Genomic DNA, 18,051 nt, shown 5'->3' with positions numbered 1-18,051 from the left:
ACGCCCTATGTGTCCAATGTATGTGTCCAATCAATGGCTTTGGAGGATTTTTATCCTTTATTCATTTCATAAAACAGTATATAAACGCGCATTATTACATTATACGCATAATCATAGGTTAATTCCATTTGATAATCATAGGTTAGTTCTATGTGTGAAGAGGCTTAACAGTTCGTGGTAACGAACTGTATGTAAGGAGCGACTCCGCTCAATAGTAACCGAAACCCTAAAAATTTGAATTTTGATACCAATACATATATCAAAAGAATCGCCTTTTAATGATGATTTCAAATATATAAATTTTTCTCTAAGTTTTGCCTTGCCCATCAAAGGTTACGAGCCTGAGACAATTTTCCCAATTTTCGAAAAAAGGGGAAAATACTCCCTAAAAGTCAAGTGATCTTAATGAAAATCACACCATCAGATTCGGCGTATCAGAAAACCCTATTGTTTTGGTTTTAAGATTTTATCTGCAATTAAATAAAAAAAGTGCTTTTTAACTGAAAGTAAGGAGCGACATTAAAACTTAAAACAAACAGAAATTATTCCATATATGAAATGGACTGTCACCTTCTCAACGCCCCGCTCTTTACGCTAGTTTGACTCTTTCTCACAACTCTACCTGATAAAACAATAAAAAACTTTAGCACTAAAGAGCGGGACGTTGAGGAGGGGACAACCCCTTTCATATACGGAATAATTTCTGTTCGTTTTAAGTTTTAATGTCGCTCCTTACTCTTAGTTATTTTATTTATTATTATTATTTAATTTCTGAACGTTTTTTAATTAATGCACGTTTTGAATTTGGCTCACCATACATGAATAATTACAGCGAAATTTGCACATTAATTTTACTTTTTTTAACTAATAATAACCTTATAATAATCTAATTTTGATTTTTGTTCCAGTTGTCTAAGAATGACTCCTGAATCACAAAGGCTGTTTACTTAGAATAATAACCTTTTTTAAAGTTAAAAAAGAAACTTTAGCGTTAGAGCGAGCTATTGAGGAGAGGCAACCTATCTCATATACGTAATATTTTCTGTTTCTGTTAAGTTTTAATGTTGCTTCTTACTTTTATTTGAAGAGACTTGTTTTGTATTTAATTGCTGATCGTTTTTAAATAATGTTGGGAAATCCCCCCCCCCCCCGCGGAAAATTCCTTTCCCCTACGAGAAATTTCTCCATGGAAAGATTCTCCCGCGTAACTTAAATTAGCTATATTTGCGGAACTAATTTTGTAAGGCATAGTAATAAAACAACCAAAGAGGTCGAAACTATTTTTATGAAAATGATATTCACAAGTTGAGCAATTCTCAAATGACTGAAATAAATGAAAGAAAAGATCTTTAAAAGACATACGTAATAATTTATGTTCGTTTTAAGTTTTAATGTTATTCCTTAGTTTCAGTTGGGAAAAACTTGTTTTTTTTTATTTCATAATAACCAAAAGCCGAAGACATACAATATCTTTGGTGTATTATCACAAAAAATCATAGTTATTAAACTACTTAAGGTAAAACTTAGTGCTAAGATTGGCTGGAAAATAACAAAAACTAGTTATCGCTAATATGGGCATTATTTTAGAAAGTTTAAATTTTAGCGCAAAGGCCGATGTATAGAAAAGGGGGCCAACTCCCTCATATACTTATTATGAGGGGGTTTGCCTCCTCGTCAATACCTCGCTCTTTATGCTAAAGTTCGATTTTTGTCCCAGTTCTATAAGAGTAGCCCCTAAATCACAAAGGCCATTTAATTAGAATAAATAGCTCTTTAAAAATTACTAAAAATACTTTAGCATAAAGAGCGAGGTATTGACGAGGGGACAAAACCCCCTTATACGTTATAATTTCTGATCGTTTTAAGTTTTAATGTTACTCCTTACTTTCAGTATGAAGAAACTTGTTTTTTGTTTAATTTTTGATTGAATTTTAAATAATGCTGGGAGATCCAACTTCATGGAAATTCTCTTCCTTCGATGAAAAATTGCTCCATGGAAAGATCTTCCCACGTAGCCCAATCCCCCCGATCCCCCCCCCCCACCAGAAAAAAAACTAAAAACTTCTGTATACTTACCAATAATCGATACTATATGTAAACAATAGGCAAAGTTCATAACTTGTAGCCCTTTCCCCGGGGACTGTGGGGATTAAGTCGTCCTCAAAGACATAGTTATTAGATATTTCGACTATGTTGACTAAAATGGCTATCTCAAAATTTTGATCCTGCGACTTTGAGGAAGAATGAGCGTCGAAGGAGGCCCAGTTGCCCTGTAATTTTTTGGTCAATTAAAAAGGGCTCTAGAGCCTTAATTTCCATTCGAATGAGCCCTCTCGCGAAATTCTAGGACCACTTGGTCTATACGATCACCCCTGGAAAAAATTAATAAATAAACACGCATCCGTGATCTTTCTTCTGGCAAAAAGCACGAAATTCCAAATTTGTGCAGATAGGAGCTTCAAACCTCTACAACAGGGTTTTTCGATGGTGTAATTGTCATTAAGATTGTATGAATTTTAGGGGGTGTTCCCCCTTTTTCAAAAATAAGGCAAATTTTCTTAGGCTCTTAACTTTTGATTCGAAAGGCAGAGGGAGATTCGTTAATATTTTTCCTGAGGAATTGTTCATTGATAGTTTCATATGCTTGTTTGACTGACGTTGTGTCAGACAACAGGCTGTACGGACAATGTAGCACTATCACACTTTCAAGGGATATAATAAAAGAAAGGTTGAGAAGGCTATAACATGTTTTGTGGATGACAGGTCGCCATATATTTCTCTTTTTGCAAACAATCTGGGATCAAACGAAAAGTAGGGTATTCTCGAACGATGTGTGGAGGGGTCATGAGGAATTATTTAAAGGAAATAGGAACTTTGTTGGAGGGTGTAAAGAGTGAAGCTTTGAATAGTTTGGGGTAGAGGAGGAGTGTGCGCAGCTGTGTTAACCTCAGGTGGCTTGGTACTGCAGTGAGTTTTTCTTAAATATAGCAAAAAAAGCCACGGACGGAAAAAAAGGTAAAAAAGAAAGTATGAGAGGGGGAGAAATCCTACATTTTTTAGTTTACGAATGTTTTAATTATGTTGTTGAGATTTTCTACACAAGCCTGTTGAGCAAAAAATAAGACGTCAAAATTTCAACCCATACTCAAGTACGCATTTTACAGTAGCACATTGAAGAATTGTTCAACATTTGTTGCAAAAAAAAATCAAATTGAACCATTAAGTTTATCGAAATACAAAACTTTTAGTAGTATTAGGACATTTTTTTTTTCAGACGAGAGAGGTTGGATGGGGGGAGGGACTGGTTACAATCCTGTACATGTGTATTCGTCTTTCTACATTTATTTCTGGGCCATTAGTGCTATATTTTATGATAACCCTGAAGTTTCAAATCGTAAAAGATCAACAGAGTAATTATTGTCAACAAAGATTAGCCAAAGCATTATCTAATTAAAATCCCTTGTTGGTTAGCTCCCAACCCTCTCTGAAGTTCAAATTCTCCAAGGTGCACAGCGATAAGTCAAAGCCTTTTCTCTCGGCCACATTGCTGCAATATTGAACCGAATTGTGATCTTTTTGCTAAGTTTTCTCTAATTATAATCTCCTGCTCAGAGAATGAGAAACTTCTCAGCTGGGTCTTCAGCGTTTTAACATATAAAATAGAAATTGCTGAAAAACTTGCACCAACAACAGTGTAGCGTCGAGAGACCTTATTAAAAAATAGAACACTTGATAATTGATGAAATTAAACTGCCATTTTTGTTGTATTAAACCAAAATACTTATGTAAGATATAAAAAGATTTGCACAATAATTGAATCGTTTTTTTTTTTTTTACTTTGCCACGTAATCCCCCATGTATATAAAGAGGCTCTTTAGTGCTTCATTTGTAAGAAAAAGTTAATAGACTAAACGATTGGGTTTCCTCAAAAAAATCTTAAATATTTAGAGAAAGTAGCGAAGCCAGGTGAATGAAACCTTCAAAGAGTTTCAGGATTCCCAAAAGCTTCCTTCACCTGGCTCTACTACTTTCTTTAAAATAACAAATAAGATTCGTTCGATAAGTAATTGCTCATTCGCATCCGAAATTTAAGGACGCATAATGTCCATTTAATAAACTGAGGGACGTCGGCTTGGGGATTAAATATTGTACTCAAAGGGTATTTCACCGGCTTGACGGTTCCTCGGATTTAGACTATGAATACATTCTTAGACCACACTGGCTATACATGATAAATGAAACTCAGAGAGGAAAAAAAAATGAAAAATAAAATAAAAAAAGTCGATTTTTCGATTTTCGTTTGTTTCTTTTTCTTTTCTTTCTTTTTTGTTTAGCACTGAGGACGACTCGGCGGAGGTTCTTGTCGAAATATTTGCTTCTTTCTTCTTCTTCTTCATGGTTCGCCATTGGCTGACAAAATTTTCGTTTTTTTAACCTTTTTTTATTTTATTTTTCATTTTGTTAATTTCTTTCCTCTCTGAGTTTCATTTTTAGACTGTGACTAGATTGAAGATCATTTGCAAAAAGTAATTGTCAATTTTTCGTTAGGAATTCTACTTTTATATTATATTAAGTACAATAACGACTATTAACCACAGTATAAAGCCAATATCAGGAACTGATAATCCAAACATTAGCAACCGCAAAAGCAAACGCACAGTGTACTTGGTAATTGAAGCTAAGGTAAACGACGAACCGTAAGAAAAATAAAGCTATTAGTCATTCGACTACTTTGGCACTAAGACCAAAAAATTGAAGAGAGTTGGGTAATGTGTCAGACGGCTCGTAGACGTCTTAATTCTCAGCGTTGTTCCTCCAGTTTTTTTCAACTTTTTTACTTTATAGACTTGTGCCCCCCTAAGGAAATTGAAGAGTCAATTGATTTCATTCCGTTGTAAAAAAAAATTACACTCCATTTAGAAAGAATGTAAAAGCCCAAACAAACTAGTTGGTAGTGTATTATTTAACAAAAAACGAAAAGTCATAGTTTCTGAAGATGTGAGAACCATTTCCTTCAGGGGTTTCAACCATTTCCACTAGGTCGGCTATAATCTTGTCAACTGTTTACGATAAGTATTTCTGTAGCTGAATTTATTTGGCTATTTTAAAGTGTGTAACTTATTTGTATTTGTCACCAATCGGTACGTAACCTCTAATAACGATAATTGCTTAGAGAGATACACCCCGAGCTTCCCCAGGGTCCACGTGTAAACTTTGAATTTATTGCCTTCTTAGTAGCTGGGAACAGAAATTTGTTCTCTAACTTCCAAGAACAAGAGTGGAGACGTAGTAGCGTCAGCAAAAAAGAAAATAAACTCAATCTACCATTTGGCGCTTCTTCCCATTTTTCTCAAGGTATGTGATTGTGTTATGTAAACGAAGCTCTGTGATGTGATTGCTAATAGAAGCTAGGCAAAATATTGTCAGAATATCCCAGTACTAATAAGGGTACAATCACTCCTAATATTTCTTTTTGATCATCCACTTGGAAATATTCCGAGATATAGTTTTTTCTCCAGAACTACATCGAACCAAAGTGAGCGTAGACACTGGTGTTTTTTCAAAATAGCATTTTGCTCAGTATCGAAGGACGTACTTGAACTTGAACACAAATATGCTTGTTTCAGATCTTCATTGCAATTTCTTTAACGACTTTTTTAAAGATTTAGTTGCTGCTTGTCTACGAAGTTTTTGTGTAATTTGAAGAAGGAATAAAGATTATCTTGAGCATGATGGTAATAAAAGCAACTAGGAGCTACGTTTAAACATGCCCAGAAAAATTGTTCATTGAACCTCTTGATTTTTCAGCAAGATAATTTGCACTATGTTCCCTCAACTCCACAATCTTTCAATTTGCACCATCAATTACTCTCATTCTCAAGGTTGAATCTTGACTTTTCTTTGTCTAGGCCTATTGAAAGGTTATAGATAAAATAAAAAAGTAAAAGTAAAACTAGTTAAAATATATACAAAAAAAAATTAAGGCTATTGAAAACGTAGAAAGGAAGGAAAATAAGCGAACGAATACAAAAGATATGCAATGTCTGTTCAATTACTCAAAAGAGATAAACTGTGGGGGCATTTTGTTGATTTTTTGGATAATTCAGGCGACAATTTTTTTTCATATCTTGGGATTAAGCAGCGAATGCGGTACGACATAGAAACAGGCTGGGAAACAGTTAAAGATGAGCTGAAATTCGGTAGAGAGTGTCTTTTGGGGAAATCGTTTTTCGTGCGATGGTTTTTTATTGCATCGTTTGGAAAAATAGTGGCAAAAACTGCTCTAACTTCTATATTTAGGATGTTTTTAAATATAACATATTTTGCATTTAAGATGATTCTTCATGCTATAGCTCCAACAAGTATATAGTGTGTGGAGCATGTGTACTGTCTGGATAATTTTACCTAAAAATACCTTATTGCCTTATTATCTCTCTTATAATAAGGTAATATATTTAGCGTTCAATTTCGAATTCACTACGTCTTTATTGTCGGTCGAAGGAGATTTGGGGTGAAGTTTTATTTTTTAAGGTGGGTTTGAATAAAAATGAAATTAAGCTTAATTGAAATGAGGGCTAATAGTTTGCCACTGGGCCAAAGAAGAAAGTTTATCGGGAGGGAAAAGTCAAAGGGTGGTCCTTATTTTTGTCCTATGTGTCGAGATTTATACGAGAGCGTGTATCACTTGATGTGTGAACGTGAGGAACTGAGTGATTGGAGACTGGAAGTGATTGGTAAGGGGGTTTATGATTTTGAGTGGTTGGTGAATGTGTGTGCAAATGAGTGTTTTGTGGGTATGAGAAGTTTGGCACAATTCCTTCGTCTCCCGATGAATCGTAGAAGTAGATTTTTGTAGGATTATGTTAGGTTATGTGCAATTTCTTTGTAATGGTTCTTTTTTTATATTTTTTGCCATGGCCTTTGGGTTTTTAGCGCAAATAAATTCTTTTCTATAGGTAATAATATAGGATAATATAGTATAGGATAAGGTAATAATGAGGATAATTTTAACTCTTTTTACCTTATGGCCACGTGTTCATTTGACATCTATTTGTGCCTATGAGACAGTTTTTTTAGCCTTCTTTTCTATCAGTGTCTTCAAAATATATGCATATCCTCTCTTTTCCTCTTTCTTACCTTCTTTTGTTTAAACCTTCGTTCCTATCGCTGCATTTAGAAGAAGAAAAATCAGCTTTGAGTGGTGCTGCACATTCTTCTGGACCTGACTATTTTAATGGTGCTCTACCACCAAAGTCATCTGCTGATTCCTTCAAGTTAAGCTTTAAAACAAGACGTAGAAACATGTTGTCTTTTCTTTTTTGAATACAGTTGGCCAAAAATAGATGTTTAACGTGGCCAATTCTGTGAAGGATGTTGTGAAAAAAGTACAGTTTTAGATGATTAAAGTTGAAATGAAATCATTCAGTAGTGAAAATTTCTTAAATTGTTTGGAGAGTAAAAAATTGCCATTTTTTGTATAATATGCTCCTTCTTCCGTAAATAAACTCTAATGTTAATAAACTGTTAATTACTATTTTGGGTGGAAAAGTATAGGCTGCTTGATAAATATCTCCCTTTCTTCTAGTCTATAATGAACAAAGAAATAAGGATTCCAATAAGTATCCACCTTTGTTGGTAGTTATTACTGGCAAAGGACCATTGAAAGCTGATTACGAGGCATTGATCATGCTCAAGGATTGGCAAAATGTCGAAGTCTGTACAGTATGGCTTGAGACAGAAGACTACCCCAAGCTACTTGGTAAGCTAGTCGTTTTCCACAGCGTTACACGGGATGATGTCAGGGAATATGTTAATTATTTCTCTTTCTGTTCCTTTTTATTTATTAATTTGTCAACACTCCGTTCTTGATCTGTAGACTTAAAAATTTTCGTTCGTAACTACTCCTGTAATAATCGCTTATACTTACCTTTTAAAAATTCATTAGTCAAAGTCATTTCAGCCAAATTATTTTTCGATTCTTTTAATTATAATTAAAATTGTTGTTATTATATTTTAATTGTTCCAATTTAATTACGAGTACATCAAATTTCATATTTAACACCGTAATTGACAAAGCGGTGTATATTACGGTAATAGATTTAAAACACGTTTTATCTGATAGCTGGACACAGAGTTTCCTCTTCTAAAAGGTAGAACTCCTTCATTCTTCTACATACGCACAAAGTTTGCACAGTAAATTGCAATAAATCTTGAATTTAAAAAAATACGATCAATCAAAAAAAATTATATTTCATCATGAAAATAAATAAAAAACAACAATGCTATGTGTTTTATTTTTCATCTAAATTTGCATTTCAAATCCGAAAGAAAAGACAAAAGACATAGTTGAAATATAAGGTGATTATTACAGACTCTAGAAAAATTTTGAAAGTGTCGAGATCCGAAGGGAGCATAGGACCGAATGCCCTTTCTTTTGTGCACATAAGAACAAAAATTTCTTTCTATATTAGTGCTTAATTGATTTTTTTTATGTTATCTATGGTTTGCTTCAGCTGGATTACTGTTTGACATCTGTACTGTTTAACTCGGCATTATCATTTAGACACATATTAGTTTTTCTTTATTGCCATATGCGTTGAGTGGTTTTTATTCTTATGAGTGATATTTTTCGACTTTGTATTCTCTTATTTTGTTATTTTTAGTCAGTGGAATTTCTGTAGATTTACAGAAATAACAGGAAGTTTTATGCAGGCTCGCCGGCAGCTGAAATTTCTGTAGCTATGTAGATTCGCGACACTCCATCGAATTGTTTTATGTCAAGCTATATCCTGAAAAAAATACCAAGAAATTTATTTTGTTCGTTTGAAATTTTTTATAAAATGCGTACTTTTAATAACAGTAGGGGCTGAACTATGAAAGAAATTTATTTTTAAAAATGGCATTCATACACATTCTGCTAAAACGGCGATGAAATGCCCACGTAGAAGATATGTCCATTGCACGAAGCAAAAAATGATCATCTTACAGTTTAGATTGTCTGTTCAAATAGCATCCATAATAGACTAAGTTTGTTTTGGCAGGTGACAAGACGAAACGTGATACTATAAGAGTATTACTTGTAATATTTTTGCAAGGTTTCTTATAATATAAACAATAAGTAGAACAACCGGGAAATTATAATTTTTTGTATACAAGACAGTGGAACGCAACTTTAAATGAATATTTTGACCCTATCCAAGGGCCGTCCTCAGTAAAACAAACGAAGAGAATAAAAAACAATATAAAAGAAACTTACATTAAAATTCTTTCATTAAAACTGAAAAGAGTTTTTTTTTTTAATTTTAAAATAGCCCTAATAACATAGGTCGAAAAATCTTCGTGTGAAAGTATGTGAAGCTTTTGATGTTGCACTAATATCCGTGATAAAGTTCTTTTTTTGGTCCAGTCCTCAAATATTTTTCCATTCTCTATTTAAGGATTTGAGAGTTAAGTGTGCGAGAATTGGTTGGAAAGTTGATGTTAATGGGACTAAGTTGCTTAAATCGCTTAATTACTACTTTATTGTTTTAAAATCTAATGACCTATTTATTTTATTTACAGTTCATTCAGTACAGAAGGATTCATTTGAAACCTTTTTTTAATATTGCAGTGTATTTATCCACTGTAATATTAAAGGTTAATCAAACAAAGTAATACAGTTTTCTGTCATATATTTATAATATGTTTATATTTAATATAAAACTATTATATTAGATTTATCAAAGAGTTTCCTATAGCATAAGTACACGCAGCCAAGGTCTGGTAGTTTGGAGATCACAAGTTTTTTTCCTAAGGACTGGAGTTTGGTACTTAAAAAGAAGACTAAAGGTCTACATACAGGGATTTCTATGCATTATAGTGGCTCTCCAGACACTTTTTTTTTGGGGGGGGGTTGAGTCGGTAAATTTAAAATGGGTTTCCTCCCAGTTATTAGGTCAGTTAATTTTTTAATTATTTTTATGAGTAGTAGTAGCAGTAGTATATGCAGCTAAGTAAATAAAGATACATAGAAATATTTTTAGATAAAGAACCGGAGGCTGCGAATTTCTATGTCGAAGTTTGTTATTATGCCCTTAATCTCACTTGCATATTTCGTTGTCTTCTAAAGTTCGAGTTAGCCAATTTCTGTATTATTTGTTTCTTGAATGAGCAGTCTAAGGAAAGAAAACCCAATTAAAATAGGGAATTGGAGAAATCAGATTTTTCGTACTTAAAAGTCAAGTCCAAAAAAAAAATGAATAAATAAAAGACATTGATGAAATATATGGAAACTGTAACAGACTATTGGAAAATGGGAAAGTGTCATGTCTTTGTAAGTCACCAATGGCTTGTTGTTGCTGGATTACGGTTCGATGTCGGTACGGTTTGACTCAATTTTATTCTTTTGCTAATTATTCGTTTCTCTTTGGTAATAGATACTGCTTGAACAGTGCTTTTTTCATAGACTTTGAATTGTTATTTTTCTTCTTATTTGTGTTTTCTCGACTTTGCCTTCCCTTACTCTCTTTTTGTGATATTTTAACTCAGTATCTAAAGCAGAACGTTTACAGATGATCTTATTCGTTCAAGTATGCAGCTAGCGCGTTGTTTTAGCAGCAGCCATCCCCCGAAGCAATTTTTGAGAGGACGTCTTAAATTTAAATGATACTTAAAGCTTTACTAATATGCCTGTAGCCGTAATTTCTGTAGTTATGTAGAGGTCATGCGCAACTTGTAATACGAATTGTTTTGTAAACCACTTGCGCTTCAGACTGTATAATTTTGCTTAATAGAACGAGAAATTTTATAATGTAATCGGTGGAGGGTCACTTTAAGAAAGAATTGAAAGTATTAAAGCAAAATTGTAGCCCACTAGATGAGGCTCGTAATTTTAATTTGAAGTAGCGAGTAATTTCCTGTTTTTGCCACCCTCAGCTTTTTTAACCTAATTATAAAGACTTTAGACTTTTATTTCATTTCAGCTAGTGCTGACCTTGGTGTATGCCTTCATACGTCATCAAGTGGCCTAGATCTTCCCATGAAAGTTGTTGATATGTTTGGCTGTGGACTCCCTGTGTTTGCCTACAAATTTCCCTGGTAAGTACTAGCTAAACCTCGTCAGTTTCCAGTGCTTTTGGTATTATGTCTATTAATATTTATGATTATTCGAAACCTAATTTGAAATAAAAATAAAGGAGACAATTATTCTGTCCACAGATCAGTACCATTGTTCTGCTCATTGGTGTTGGTTTGTTTTGCTTATTATCCTCAGGCCTCATTCCTCTCTATCCCTTGTATTTTTGTATTTGTATATCCTTGTATTTGTATACTCACTCATATTCATGTCAGTGTTAATGTATAGAGAATTATTCGAGCCTTGCTCCTCTTTGTAGCAAATTTTAGTGTCCTTGGTTCACTTAAATTTATTCTTTTCTTATTTTGTCAGTATGTTTGTTTCTTTTAGCATTGGTGAGCTGGTCAAACATGGTGAAAATGGACTCGTCTTTGAAACATGTCAAGAGCTTGGTTACCAAATTGCGAACTGGTTTGAGGGTTTTCCTGAAAAATCACCAAGTGAATTTTACTTCCGTCGAAATTTGGAATCTTTCCAAAAAGTTCGATGGCACGACAACTGGATAAAAAATGCCTTGCCAATTTTAACGAATTCCAGCAAGACCAGCTGACATGAACTCTTTTATTTTATCGTCCTGCCTGTGATAATTATTTTCCTTTTGAGTTTATTTTTGGTTTCTAAGTTAATTTACTAACTTCAGAATTAACGTAAGATTAAAATCTGTAATTTGAGCTTCCCCAATTTTTATTGAATAAAATTTTTGAATTGCACATTTTTCCAGAAAAATATGATTAAAATTTATTTAGAAACTAAATTAAGATGCTCAAACTTTTAAGCAAATATAGTTAGACTTACTATCCTGAAAGTGTATATGATATTTAGAAAATTTCTTATTTCAAAGTTGTTTAACAGATTATATTTTTGAATCTTTAGGAACTGAATGAAATAGTTTCACCATATGAGATGGAGTGACTGGGTGAAAATTTGTATTGATATCCTGACTTATACTAGATTCTACAAGTTTTTTCCTTTATTATCCAAGCAAATTGCAAGCTTTCATAGAATGTGCATGTATCAATAGATGGAGAAGAAAGGTGTTCTTCCATTATATCAATGCATAGCGAAGCTCTGCTAATTTATTCGTTTACGGGTTTGCTGGAAATTGAAAAAAAAAGAAATAGTTCTGCCGTCTGTAAGTTACGCTAAAACAACGTATTGGTGTTGCAAATTAAACCCTTTTTCTCTCTATATTGATGCACGCACAATCACTGAAATCTCATGTTCCCAGAAAAAGAATCGTTAAAATCAGTGCAATTCACGAAACAATAGTGAATTTTGTCCCTATCTTGTTCCTCAGGGCTTAATGTGCCATGTAGAATTTCCTGTTGGGCTTCATAGTGTATAGTCTATTCCCAATTCAGCCTTTGCAAGATATTCCTCTTTCAGATATGGGGAGTAAGTATTGACTGCTGATTAAAAGACTGTCAGCTTACCCAGGAAATCTATTTGATTGTAGTTCAACTTAATTGGGGTAGGGTTCAACTATTCAAAGGTGTTTTGTAGCTGTTATACGCTAAATAATGTTAGATTTTTAATTTCATCTATGCCACTGTTCTCCTCTGACTATCCCGTTGTTTTAGAGTTTTGAGATGCCCAGGCCTCATCGTGAAAGACCAAAACAATTTTTGAGTAGGAAATAGCCAAACAGAAATATTTTTAACTGTTAAACCCCCTCCCCCAATGAGTTGGCCTTCTCAAAATAGAATCCTTCTTCAACCTTTCATTTAACCATGATTTACCCATTAATCTAGCCATTGCCTTTAACCAACTACGCACCCTTCTCCTTTCTGTACGGAACATAATTAAATAAGCAACTATCTTTCGAAGTTAAATTAAACCTTTCTTACTCTACAAATCTAAATGTTTCAAGTAGATATTGGTAATGGTTTCGTCTAGATTTTTTTTTTAATTAATTACAATATTTCAGAACCGTAACTTTCAAGTTAAGTAATTAGTCTGATCAGGAAAGGGTCGGGTAAAATCATTTTCTCATCTGTCTTAAATCCAACAGAACTGTAATACAGCACTGCAAAAGTATGCTGCTTTAAAAGAAATAGTAATGAAATGTTCTTTTGCTTGCTTTTTATGTATATAATGTTTGTCACAAAAAAGAACTTTAAATAGTCCAAAATTTCAGACATAGGTTTTCTTGCGTTATTTTTTAATTTCTACCGTTATTAAAAATGGCTGTAAAGATAGAAAATAATTTGATGAAACACCGTTAATATTTCGTTTAACTGCTCTTCTTATTTGAAAATTCATTTACGTGGAATATTTTAACACAGTTTTACCTCTGGCAGTTTATAAGTACTTTAAAGTCTCACTGCCGCGGAACCTCGCTGGTCGGACGATTCTTAAGTTGATTATTTCGATAATCGTAAAATAACGTAAACTAAATGCCACAAAAAGTATAATGTAATGAGACTAGAGCTCTGTCAAAATTTTATATTTTTTTGTGATTCTTAGTTCATCGTTATTTTGTTGAAGAGTTTTGAGTTAAGTATCTAATTTTAACAAGAAATGGGTAGCAAAGATGGGAAGAAAATGAACTGTGGAGAACCATTCATTCTATACCTTAGTCTTTTTCTTATAATCATAATTTGAAAAAAAATATTATTTACAATTTTCTGGGAAATTTTTAAAATTTGCATACTAGATTGTGGCTGAGGACAGCCGAGATGCATTATTTACTGCTACTTTCGTTTTATTTACCAATTGGGGGGGGGGGGGCTTGAAAACCCCTAAATATCTCTGTTTCTATATGCCCCCACTCAGAAGTCAATGTTTACTATCAGTTTTCTTAGATCCTAGCCATCTCAAACTGCAATTTCCTTTGGTATTCGCAGATATTGTGTTTGATCTTAGATATTGTACGTGTTCTTACTGATTTCCAAACTACTGCAGAAGTAAAGGCCGAAACTGTATTCGAATTGTTTAATAAGGCAAAACGCGTTTATAGTACCTATTTCAGATCTTGCAAAGACGTCTTATAGCTTTTAAAATGGTGTATTGTTTCATTAGTAGTAAAACATGAATTTTTCATATTTTTGCTATTCAAGTTGGTTTTGTTTGGCTTTTATTTATCTTTGTTGTGTTTGGAGTACAAACTCGTGAGCTTTTCAATTTTGTGAGGTTTGTAATTTATTAAAAGAGATATCATTTATTATGTTTTTTTTTCTGTAGTAGCACGCTCGACAAGCCTTACTGCTTACCGCCTAATGGCCTAATACTACTGGTAATAAAAAAAATAGACGCAAGTGACCCTGCTTACCTATGTACTTTGTTAAGAGGGGAATGTTTATTAAAAAAAGGATGGGTAAAAAAATCTTTCGGGGAATTTCCCAAGAATTCGATTTAAAATTGAAATTGTTTCTTCACACACTTGGTGTCTAAATATTTCAGGCATGTAATTATTGTAAAACTAGAAAAAAAAGAAGTCACAAGTTCTAACAATTTTGTAATTATTGATTAATGTTTTTATCCCCTTATTATGACAAGTTAAAGAAACTTAACCGATATATCATATCGTTGTGCTCAGAATAAAACAGAATGTCTCAAATTTTTTGAAAGTGAAAAACCGCCTGTGTGGATGCTTGCTCAACTCTTGTTTCAAGAGGTTGAAGTGGCTAGGTCACGTTTTGCAGATGAAAAAAAGCAGGGCATCTCTAATTGGGTAGGAAGGAGTCATCCGAAATGATTTAAAGAAAATTGGAATCCCATTTTAAGAGGTAAAGGGGGAAACCCCGAACAGGTTGGGGGAGGAGGAATAGCGCACACAACTGCGTTGGCCACAGGCGGCTTGGTGCTGCAATAAGTTATTAGTAGCGCTAGTATTTGTAGAGGCACATTTACTTTACGGGAGCTAGACAATAATGTTCAACTGCATCTCCGAATATAAAACTTCCCAACATACGCTGCATTTTAAGTTCAACAAAAAGTAACTGAAAGCTACAACAAAGGACCGTTGAAACTCTTGAACATTATACCTTTACAAACCTAATTAGCCTAAAGTTACTTCACAACAGTTCTCAGTGGATTCCAACTTCAAGTAGCTTCTGCAATTAAATTGAAATTACTGTGGTTTGCAACCTGGAATACACCCATAATGCCTATTTCCGCCGTCCCAATTCCTAATAAAGATTTTCTGTTGGATCGCAGGAGCATGTTAGTTGGGCGGAGGATTTCAAAATTGGACTTTGGAGGTTACAAAGGTTGAAAGCTGTATTTTGAACCTTGAAATAAACGCAAAACAAAAACCATATGCAAGTATTTCTCAAACTTAGAAACTTTTATGTTTTGTTTTTATTCTTAATTTATTCGATTCTGTTGTCAACATTAACAATTTTATCCACCAACGTGTTGAACTGTAAAGAGAATTTCACTTGCAGTTGTTAGTAATAACTTGTCTCCTATCTGGTGGAAATAAACTGCTAGTAAGTAATGTTGCAACTAACTATTTTTCCCCTTTTTTTAGTTTGATACCTGCTACCACCGAAAACAGCATGACTCTATATGGAGACATTTTCATTAAAAATTGAATTGGAGATTTTTTCCAAGTATTTAAGATATATGAGGTTGTGTAGAATTCTTCTTAACCAATTAAAATACTGAGTATTTATTTTCACTGTCCTTGGTACTTCAAACATTTAGCAATCCTCTTGCTACAAGAAATTTAAATTTTTTGTTTCAGGTGAAAGTAAGTAGTAATATCAAATCGAACAGAAAATATTCTGTTTAGGAGGGGGACTGTCCCTTCCTTAACTCTTGCTCTTTACTTTAAAATGTTGAAGTTCCTTAAGAATAGCCTACTTCTCATTTTAATCCAACGGTTCTTGTGTTTGAGCAGTCTCTCAGTCTTTTTTTTATCAAAATTTCTGACTATTTTTAGGTAATGCTAGTAGCTTTCTTCCCCTCCCCCTGGAAAATTTTCTCCTGTAAAATCCCCCTATGAGACTTCTCTCTCAGCGGAAAATCCCCCTCCCCACCCCCGAAAAAAATCGTATATTTCTTAGTAACAAATGCTATATGGGAATAATGGGCAAATTGCGTAATCTAAGCCTGTTCCCCAGGGACTATGGGGAGGGGGGCATTATCATCCCCAAAGCCATAGTTATTAGATTTTTAAACTATGCTGAATCAGAAGACCATCTCAAAATTTTGATCGGATGTCTTTGGGAAAAACGGCACTATGATTTTAATTTCCGTTCCAATGAGCCCTCTCTCTATTTTCTAGGACCGAGGGTCCGATACGTTCATCCCTGTGAAAAACAAATAAACACGCATCCGTGACCTCTCTTCCGGTGAAAAATACAAAACTTCTTTTTTGTAGATAGGGGCGTGAAACCTTTACAGTAGAGTCCCCTGATATGCTGAATCTGATGGTGATATTTTCATTAAGATAGTTTGAATTTTTAGGGGTGTTTGCTACTTTTTTGAAAAACTGTCAACTTTTTCTGAACCTCGCTGCATTTGATGGATAACATTAAACATAGTATAACATTAGGATAATTATAGGATAACATTAATTCATAGTATAGAAAAAGCCAATTTTTTTATGTGTCTATTGTTATCAAAATTCCGTTTTTTAGAGTTTCAGTTGCTGTTGGTCCGAGTCACCCCTTACACACAGTCTATTACCACGAGCTGTTTGAAACTCAATAAGAACATAAAAAAAAAACTTTTTAAGTTGCTGCAGCATCATGGTGTAAAGTCATCTTCCTTAAATTTCCTTCTGTTAAATTTCGACTAGACAGTTTTCAGCTTATTTTTGTAATCCTATTTTATTCGCATCAAATGGTGTCTGATGAATTATGGAGAATCTAGAGTTTTAGAGAGAAAGAGACAGAAAAGAGAGGCCCTGAGAAGTTTTTGAGAGATATATTTTAAGAATTCATCATATTGTGAGACAAAGGACAAGTGAGCGTAGCCTACCAAGTAATATTGCTAAGAAGAGCTTTTCATGAAAATTTTTCGAAAAAAAAGGTAATTTTAGCAACACCAAAAATGTAATTATTATATTGAATTTGGTTTAATTTTCAAGTCAGGTGTAAATCTTCCTAGAAAGGGGAAGGTAATCTGAATTTTCGAACTTAAATATTTTTCAACTAACAACATTACGTTTTGTGTTTGTGGCGATCTATAACAAAAGCAATTTTAAAAGAGAATAATGTCCTGGCTAATTGGTCCATTTGAAAATGATGTATAAAGTTACGCTTCATAAATTTGTTTGGGTGAAGGGGGTTTGCTCCCCCACCCTGAATGTATCCCTGTGGCTGGTCTCCAAACTCATCATGGGAATTCACCTTTGTAAATGTGACCAGTTCCTTAACAACCACCACAGGAATATTTCTAAATCATTTTGATAAAGCGTTAAATACGCATATATGTTTTTAAAGCGGGTCCGGCGTATTACTTCGCGGAATATTTCCTGCCTCGACAATTCTCCCCTGAAACATTTTCCCCACGTGTAAAATTAAACGTCAAAAGGGAAACTAAGACAAGTAAAAAGAATGAAGAAAAGAAGGGATTCTATCTAGTTTACAAAATTTATTGTGTAGAGTCAAACAGTTCGCGGTAACGAACTGTAAGTATGAAGCTAGTCGGGTCAATAGCAAGCAAAACTTAAAAAAAGGATTTGATAACAATTAATACCTCAAAAGAATTGTCTTTTTATGTTGATTCTGAATATATAAAGCTCATTAAGCTTAATGCTGCATATGAAACGCAATAAGTCTGGGAAAGTTTGCCTGATTTTTGAAAAATTAAGAAAACAACCCCATAAGACATTTTGATCTTAATAAAATCACACCGTTAGACTCGGTGTAATGCGGAGCTTTCACGCTCCTGTTTACAAAAATGTGGAAGTTTGCTTCTTTTTTCAGAAGAAAAGATCATGGATGTGTGCTTATTTGTTTGTTTCTGGTGTTAGATTGGAGCTC

General features: G+C 33.7%; 1 protein-coding gene across 1 annotated transcript in view; it reads left to right on the top strand.

Moving 5' to 3' along the window:
• Alg1 (ALG1, chitobiosyldiphosphodolichol beta-mannosyltransferase) overlaps positions 1 to 14,270 on the top strand; it is a 44,518-nt gene extending 30,248 nt beyond the window's left edge. The window contains exons 5-7 of the mRNA XM_089087187.1: positions 7,586 to 7,759; positions 10,962 to 11,076; positions 11,444 to 14,270. Coding sequence (XP_088943313.1) covers positions 7,586 to 7,759; positions 10,962 to 11,076; positions 11,444 to 11,663 — 509 coding nt within the window. The 3' untranslated portion in view covers positions 11,664 to 14,270. The remainder of the gene's footprint in view (positions 1 to 7,585; positions 7,760 to 10,961; positions 11,077 to 11,443) is intronic.
• The last annotated feature ends 3,781 nt before the right edge of the window (positions 14,271 to 18,051 follow it).

Source organism: Artemia sp. Qi Xiang Cuo, chromosome 1, assembly GCF_049724085.1.
Source record: "Artemia sp. Qi Xiang Cuo chromosome 1, ASM4972408v1, whole genome shotgun sequence".
NCBI lineage: Eukaryota > Metazoa > Arthropoda > Branchiopoda > Anostraca > Artemiidae > Artemia > Artemia sp. Qi Xiang Cuo.
This window is presented reverse-complemented; position numbering and strand designations above follow the sequence as displayed.